General features: G+C 46.5%; 1 protein-coding gene across 2 annotated transcripts in view; it reads right to left on the bottom strand.

Moving 5' to 3' along the window:
* Positions 1–253: 253 nt before the first annotated feature.
* The window catches only part of Mccc2 (methylcrotonyl-CoA carboxylase subunit 2), a 73448-nt gene continuing 65127 nt past the window's right edge, over positions 254–8574 (bottom strand). For both annotated transcript variants that reach the window (XM_059276231.1, XM_059276230.1), the window contains 4 exons: positions 6092–6248; positions 5601–5715; positions 3482–3567; positions 254–717 (listed from right to left, as the gene is read on the bottom strand). In XM_059276231.1, the coding sequence (XP_059132214.1) occupies positions 600–717; positions 3482–3567; positions 5601–5715; positions 6092–6248 (476 nt within the window). In that variant the 3' untranslated portion in view covers positions 254–599. The remainder of the gene's footprint in view (positions 718–3481; positions 3568–5600; positions 5716–6091; positions 6249–8574) is intronic.

Raw genomic sequence — 8574 nt, 5'->3', positions numbered from 1 at the left:
CTCCAGAACCACCTGTAACTGCAACTCCAGGGCAGCCTGGGCTGTTGTTCCCCGCCCTGCCCCCGCCCCCAACACACACACACATAAATAAAAATAAAATAAATGTTAAAATCCTGAGGAACAATGCCTGAAGCTGGTCTTTGATCTATACGTGAATGCATGCACACATACACACACACACAAAGTACAAATATGCACACACACACACACACAAGTGTGCTGAAATATTAAATATAATCAAGAAAACAACCACTTCAGGGGTAATATAGTTTTATATTAATCATCTCAACAACCATAGAATGTATAGATTTAGAGTTTTATTTTCCATACTGTTTTTAATACTCCAAGGATAATTGCAAATCACTCTCTTCATTTCATGGGTGATAAAAATGAGCCACGGAAAATGTCTCCAAAATTTTTAAAAAAACCAAAGCTCATCAAGTAGTTATTCTCGTTGATTTTTACAATTAAAAAAATTAAGAAAAGAATTTCCATGACAGCTATGTGTCGAGTCAATCTCAACTTTTAGGACTTAGTCACACATGTTAATTTGTGTGCATGTGGCATGTGTACATGTGTCAACACGTTCCATATCTGGGTTACATCCTGAAGATGCCGAAGTTGGTCTTCTGGATTGGCGCATTGAGGGCTGCACTGATGCTAAGTCCCAGAACCAGCCTGGTGTCCACGGGATCAATAATCCCATCGTCCCACAGCCTGTGGAAAGACAGAAACGGTCACTATGAACTCACCATCCAGCCGCCATCCCTCCTTGTCGTGTTCAGAATCGCTGAGAGGATTCCCTCCCACAGTGCAAGAGAGCTCTTGACCAGTGCCTGCACACTGGAGTCACCGACGGGAAGTCATCTTTGAGTGGAAGAAGAAAAGAATGGCAGTGGTCTCACACGGCTTGAAGGATGACTTCCGGTTCCCTTGCTACTCACAGAAATGTAGCGATCACATGGATCTGCTTTTGTCATGAACATGGAGAGTCCCCTAAACAACCCAGACACCTTACCGCTAAAGGCGAATTACCCAAAACTCTTAGCAGCTGAGAGATCACTACATAAGCCTCGCTACATTTTTTTAATAAAATAAGTAACTTAAAATGTCACTCTTTATTTTTTGCTACAATGGAAAAAAAATAACCTTAAACTGCTTTGAAGAGAAACTTTTGAGTAGAGAGTTTAGTTTGTTCTCACTGACATCCTCAAATGTATAAAGGAATAATACTTTTTTAAGTTGCTTGTTTTTCTTTTTAAAGACAGGTCTTACTCAATACGCCAGGTTTACCCGGAACTTGTGATCCTCCTGCCTCAGCCTTCTGCAGATGTGAACCCCCTTGCCAAAGGAGGAATGCCATCCTTTGGGGGTTATTAGTAAACAACAGTTTTGCCTTCTGTACACAAACTGCCTCTAGCGTCTGGACGGCACATCAACTATCACACACTGGCAGCCAGGGATCTCATCTTCGCACATAAAACATTCATCACAGGGACCCTACAGTATCGATGGCCAATCAGCAGAAGGTTGTTTTTGGAACTGTGAACAGGTGGATTGACTGATGAGCCCTTGGGAGCTTGGGAGCAGCAGAACCCTCCAAGCAATGATGGAAGGGCTTGTAAATGACAGCCATTAAAGGCTGTCCAAGGGAGACGTTCAGTCAAATGCCCGGGAAAGTCACAGATGTCCACGTGGGCCACGGAGGATGAAGGGAACGCGGGGCAGGGGCTGAGCATCGAAGCACTGGTCTAGTATGTGTGAGGCTTGATCCCCAGAATAACAGGTAATGAGGCAGATAACAGGAGATAACAATAACAGGAGATACTAAGCCGGGCGGTGGTGGCGCACGCCTTTAGTCCCAGCACTCGGGAGGCAGAGGCAGGCGGATCTCTGTGAGTTCGAGGCCAGCCTGGGCTACAGAGTGAGATCCGGGACAGGCACCAAAGCTACACAGAGAAACTCTGTCTTGAAAACCAAAACCAAAACAAAACAAAATACAATACACTTTAGTCTTTGTACTCTACTGTCAAGAGCAATGCTGGCCATGGGGGATGAATTCCAACAACTGAAATGGATTCTAACTTTCTTATTTTCTTCCCCCCTTCTCTCCAGCCTGCCTTTACCAGTAAAGGGCATGATTCAAGGCGTAACCTAATTTTAAAAGACACTGGTATTTATTCTTCTCTCCATCTGCCCAAGGGAAGAAAGAAGACATGGCTTAGATTTGTCTTTATAACACTGAACATTACAGTTATTGGAAAAACCATCTGAAAGCGCGTCCCCAGCGGTCTCCAGCTGGGACAGGCAGAGAGAATTTATTACCTCATTATGATCAGGCTACGCACAAAACAAACAGCCATCAGCCACAGTGGTGTCTGAGGTAATTACTCGGCACTGACATGTGGACCCTGGCTGTGACTAATCACCTTCCGGGTATGCAAGCACACTTGTTAACCAGTGCCAATATGTGATCAGTCAAGCTCACGCTTAAAACAGGGGAGCAAACAAACCATCGGGGGGGGGGGGGGGGGCAAGAGAAATCCATGTGCTTAAGCAGAGATGAGGATCAACTCCTGAAGGTGTAACACCAGGATCAAAACGCCTCTTCTCAGTTCCTGACATGGTCCACCTCTGGCTACAGGGCCATACCACTCTACGGATACCCTAACTGGGGAGGGATGTGGGGAAAATGGAGGTGGAACTACAGCGCAAGGAAGTAATGGTGGTATTTTATTTGTACTGAAATGTGATTTTAATTGTATGTTAATAAATGAAGTTGCCCGGGGGTCAGAGCTATTAGAGCCATAGCAAGAGCGTGGCGGTGGTGGCGCACGCCTTTAATCCCAGCACTTGGTAGACAGAGTTAGGTAGATCTTTGTGTGTTCAAGGATACAGCCAGCATTGGAGACATACGCCTTTAATCTCAATCCCAATCATAGAAGACCTGGAAGTCTCTACAGACAGGCAGTGACGAGGCAGTCATGTGTTTGGGTTTACAACCAATGAGAAGGCAGAACAGAAAGACTATATAAAGACAAACACACAGGAAGTAGGTCTCTTTTGGAGAGGTCTCTTGGCTTAAGAGGCTAACTACAGGGTAAGGCTCTTAGCTCTGATCTCTTGGCTTTTTTTTTTGTATTGGTTTTGTGTTTTTTATTTAATAAGATGGTTGGTTACATTTACATTTGGCACCCAACTTGCAGCAAGGAAGCCTGGGAGGAGGGCAGCAGTTTAGCATGAACAAATGATAGTATAAAAGTAACCGCTTGTCCAGGCAATACTTTTGTCATTGAAACAAGGTCTTTCTATGTAGCACAGGCTGACCTCAAACTTCAATTCTCCTGCCAGAGATGCCCAAATGCCCAGTCAGACACTATGAAGGTCAACCATCCCAAGAGCTGCAGAGGTTTCTGAGGCTGCTGCCCTGGCTGCCAGGCATCCCCCACCCCTCAGGGATTGAGAGAAGGCCTGCTCCCACCTTGCACTGGAGTAATAAGGGTTTCCTTCCTCTTCAAACCTCTTGATGATGGGCTCTTTCAAAGCTGCCTCTTCAGCACTGGAGAACTGAAAGAAAAAAGACAACAAGCCAGTGTCACTGGTGCTGACTCCCCTAAGTAACCTCGTAAAGGCACGCTCTGCCAACAGTTATGGTGTACCTAACATTTGCACAGTGACAGATCGCAAATGATGCTTTAACATATAGGGTCTTGCTGGGGACACAGGTTTAACTGTCAAAGACAAAACACTGAGGTCACACAACACAAAGCCAAAACCAACAGTGTCACACGTCACTGTGTTCCTGCAGGGTACAATAGTGAATGTGAGTCATATTATATAGCTAAAAAGCATTTAACAATCTCTAGTTTAAAAGGAGATGGGCAGAGCATGGTGACACACGCCTTTAAACCTAGCACTTGGGAGGCAGAGGCAGGTGGATCTCTGCGAGTTCCGGGACAGCCAGGGCAACACAGAGAAACCTTGTCTCGAAAAACCACACCAAACCAAACAAAAACGAAAAAGCCAGGCACAGTGGAGTGCACCTTTAATCCTAACGCTTCATCGGAGAATTCACTTTTCAACTGTGAAATACTCGAGGGCTAGGGATGTAGGGTGGTACAGCACTTGCCTAGCATTTGGCTTCAACCTCCAAAATAAATAAGTAAATAAACAGTTATACTAGAAACACATGACTTACTTCAAGTAAACCTTGCCCTCCCTCACGCACATACTTAAGTAGAGAGGTTAACAGCTGGAGGGAGAACAGCATTTGCATAGATGAAAACCAACGATTTAAATATCTATACATCAAATGAACCAAAGACTGGGATTGCTTTTGTTTGCTAAAGTTCAAACGTGCCTTCAAAACATCAGGCGGACTCACTCCACCACCTACACTACCAACAGCACCCCCTTTGGCCTATCCCACCTCGACATACACACACAAAGCAGAGATAGCACTTTGCTTCAATACTAGCTGGCCCTAAGGTGAATTTAAAACACCAACTTAAGTCTACAGAGTTCCTACTGCCAGGTTGGGACCAAGGGGCAGGCTGAGGAGATAGTTCAGTGGGTAAAAGCACTTGCCTCAGAACCATGAGGACCTGAGTTCAAATCCCTAAAGCATCCATGTAACAGCTGGACATGTAGCGCAAGTTGTAATCCCAGCACTTCTATGTGGAGATGGGAGATGGAGGCAGGAGACTCCCTGGAAGCTCACAAGAGAGCTAGCCTAGTGTGCACAGCAGAAAAACAACAGAGACCCTGTCTCAAACAAGGTGAAAGGTGAGGACAGTACCAGAGATTATCCTGATCTCCCATGCACTGTCATTTTCATATATGAATGTGTGCATGCACAACACACACACACACACACACACACACACACACACACACACACACACACAAAGATAAGGAGGGGTGAGAGACATGAGTGACTGTGCACCACTCCAGCTCTGCAGACCCCATCACTGACCACACATGATCCCTGTGGTGCACACCGAGGAGGTGTCCACGTTATCTTTCCTATGATGAGACAGTAGCCCGCCTAAGCCGTATCAAGAACACACAGCTGACATTTCAGGACCTGGTGCTTAAACACGGCCATTTAAAGTCATCAACGAAACACACCTACAGAATGCCTGAAGACTCTGACAGAGACACAGAGACTCCATTTGAAGGGCAGCCACCCCGATTTGTCTCTCGTCACGTTCACACTCATTTCCTTCCACTTTCCCACAGCTGGACAGAACGCTAATGCTATGCAGCTCTCAGTAGGTGACTGAATCTCTCGCAGGGACCCTGAACAACAACGTAAAACTAAGACAGAAAATACAGGTCTGCTGCTTTGGGCTCAAAAGGAGTAAATGGACTTCCTTAGATCTCACTACCTACAAAAGAGTAAGAAGTCAGTGTGTCTGTGTCTGGTGCTTGGGAATTTCGGGGGCCACAGGTACGGGTCAGTGGTACCGTGCTTGCCCAGCCGGCAGGCTTGAGACCACCAGGGAGTGGAGCCTCAATCACCCTCCCTATGGAAACACAGGTTGCCTGGGGGCTCCGCTGGGGACAGCCAAGCCCACATGAAGAAAGAAGTCACTTACCTGCTTTCCCTCCCGCGCTTTCTGGTCTCTTGCCACGGTGGCTAGCACGGCGGCTGCCTGCTCTCCTCCCATCACTGAGATACGGGCATTTGGCCACATGTAGAGAAATCTCGGGCTGGGAGAAAAGACAAGAACCATCAAGTTCATCATCCAGGACAGTTAAGCCTGGTGGCAAAGGCCTGTAAGCCTAGCACCACTCCAGATTAAAAGATCGAGTGTGCAGAGTGTCATTTTATATCCCAAGCCTGGAATAAACTGATAAGTTATTTTTTGTTTGTTTTGTTTGTATACAGGGTCCTCTGTAGCCCAAGCAGGCCTCAGATCTGCTGTGTAGCAAGGCATTGCCATGAACTCCTGATTCCCCTACCTCCACTTGCTAAGAGCTAGGATTACAGGCCTGTGCCACCAACTGCCTGGCTTTAACACGGCCATTGGTAATTACACCTGAAACACATTTGCTTGTGTCAAAGAACGCTCTGGGGACCACCTACCTATAGGCTCTGCCGCACATCCCATAGTTTCCAGCCCCATAGGATCCCCCAATAATGACGGTTATCTTGGGCACTTTGGCACAGGCTACAGCAGCCACCATCTTGGCACCATCTTTGGCGATCCCTTCGGCTTCATAGTCTCTACCAACCATGAATCCTAGGAGCGAGAACAGACACACAGCCTTGAGCAATGGGTGCGCACGCAGAAATCAATTCCACCGAGGTACGGTCAAGTCCCAGCTTACACTGACTTTACTATAAAGCTTCTTAGACTCACAAAGCAGTCACATGAGAAGTATGTACCCCAACCAACGTGTGCTTTAAAGGGCTGAAATAAAAATTCCTCTCCCCACTTTTTAGATGTCCTTAAAACACTTTGTTTCAATAACACACACAGATCTTCGAGCAACAGAAGGAAGCAATCTGTTATCGAGAGAACATCTCAACGCAGAGGCTTGACGGGGAGAGAGACCGTGACGTCGCCACGGGAAGGTACCGCCCGCCAAGCCAGCCTGGAAGGTTTCCATAGCCACTGACCTGGTTTAAAATAGAGACTGTTCCTTTTGCAGCGCTGCTTAAAACTTTGATGAAATAAAGATTAATGTTTCATGGGGATGCTGAATCCCTGCCAGGGGCTGAACAGCAAAATTTTGAAAAATGGTTTTTCTTTGTATCGACAAGATTCCTGTCTCCTCAAGCCCCAACTCTGAGGAAAAGTGCCCTACAGCTGTAGCATGCATTCCAGGACAGGGGCCATCTTTCAGGTTCAGGGTCTCCCTCTCAGCCTGAGACTCTGGGGGAGGCATTTCTTTCCCCTACATATCTAGACTTGCTTGTCTAACTGACTCTCTGCCCTTGGTTGGCAAACCCCCAGCCTTGTGACATCAAATTCAGTCCAGCATCCCGAGGGAGGAACTGTGCGTGCTGGGACACTGGAGGGACCACAGCAGGGCCCCTTGCCTTTGCTGAGGTCTGCCACTCCGGCCACCCTTCAGAGCAGCTCAGAATTGCTTTGCTCCGTGCCTCTTGACTTTCCAGAACATTCTGTCACAGCTGCCCCCAAGAATCAGCTCTTTTCAGACCCTCACCTGACCAACTCTACAATCTGCCTCCAAAAGAAGAGAAGAAGCCATTTCATCTGGTTTTCTCAAGTCCTCCTTCCTACCACGTAAATACACACACACACACACACACACACACACACACACACACACACACACACACACACACACTAACCCTGTACAGTCATGCTTCCTATCTCCCTCTGTTCTTAACTCTGTAGGAAAACAACAACAACAACAACAAAACAGAGTGGTAGTATTCTTCCCTGAGAGCCTTCCCACTCTCGGGAATTCTTAGTTGCCCTTAAAAAAAAAAAAAAAAAAAATCCGTTTGCACTACAGAAAAGGGAAGGAGATGGGGAGAAAACCAGAGTGGCTTGAAGACTACCCTGAGCCTTCCCTTCTCTCTAGGTGTTCTCTATTCATTCCGACGAAACGTACTTTCATTCCTAGCCAAGAGGCCTCTCCCGAGCCCGAGATTGATTCAGTGGCATAGCGTCCATCCATCCACACACCAGTGTCTCACAGGTCCCTCAAATGCAATGCTGCAGAACACAATGCGGCCTCTGATCCAAAAACAGCCCACACAAAACAAAACAAAATGAAAATGGGAAAACTGTCTTAGCAAATGTTTAACTTCCTGGTGGTGAGTCACTGTCAGAAACGAAGTCCCTAAAAGCGGTGAACTTCAGAGACCTTTCTGTCTGTTCTTAGTAGGTCACCATGTAGGGAACTCTCAGGTCCCCATCTGGAACTCATTCTTGTCAAAGTTCATCAAGGGCTGAGGATGTGGTCAGTGACAGGGTACTTATCTAGCATGTTTACGGCCCTGGGTTCTATCCCAAACACTGGAAAAACAAAACAATAATCACACACACACACACACACACACACACACACACTATCTAACCTACCTTGAACTTGAACATAACACAGAATGAAAGATGCTTTTGCACCATTACTATATAAGGTCCTTCTCAAGGTTGAGAGGCCTGGATGGTATACATGATGAGCCTGCCTTACCTCTACAACTAATTAAAAGCCTCTCAGTTGCTGGGTATGGCAGTGCATGTCTTTAATCCTAGAACACAGAAGGCAGAGGAAGCAGGCAGATTTGTGTGAGTTCCAGGCCAGGCCAGTCTAGTTAGTGTGTTCATGGCAAGCCAAGGCTACCCAGTGAAACCCAGTTTTAAAAAATTGTCTCTCTGTCCCAAGGAAAGGAAGATTTGGGTAGCCAATGTATCTGAGATGTGTGTCTACATTAACACAATGAATCATACAAAATGTCAGAGCAGAGAATCTCTAAACTCTACAGCAAGAGGCCTTCACAATCAACCTACTCCAGCTTAGGATCGTCTATGGAACATGAAGTTCAGAGGCATAAAGGAACTCGCTCTGGTCACAGGTCCTGCCACTCTTCGG

Source organism: Peromyscus eremicus, chromosome 11 (genome assembly GCF_949786415.1).
Source record: "Peromyscus eremicus chromosome 11, PerEre_H2_v1, whole genome shotgun sequence".
NCBI classification, from domain to species: domain Eukaryota; kingdom Metazoa; phylum Chordata; class Mammalia; order Rodentia; family Cricetidae; genus Peromyscus; species Peromyscus eremicus.
Note: the sequence above shows the minus strand (reverse complement) of the source record. Positions and strands in the feature narration are given on the sequence as shown.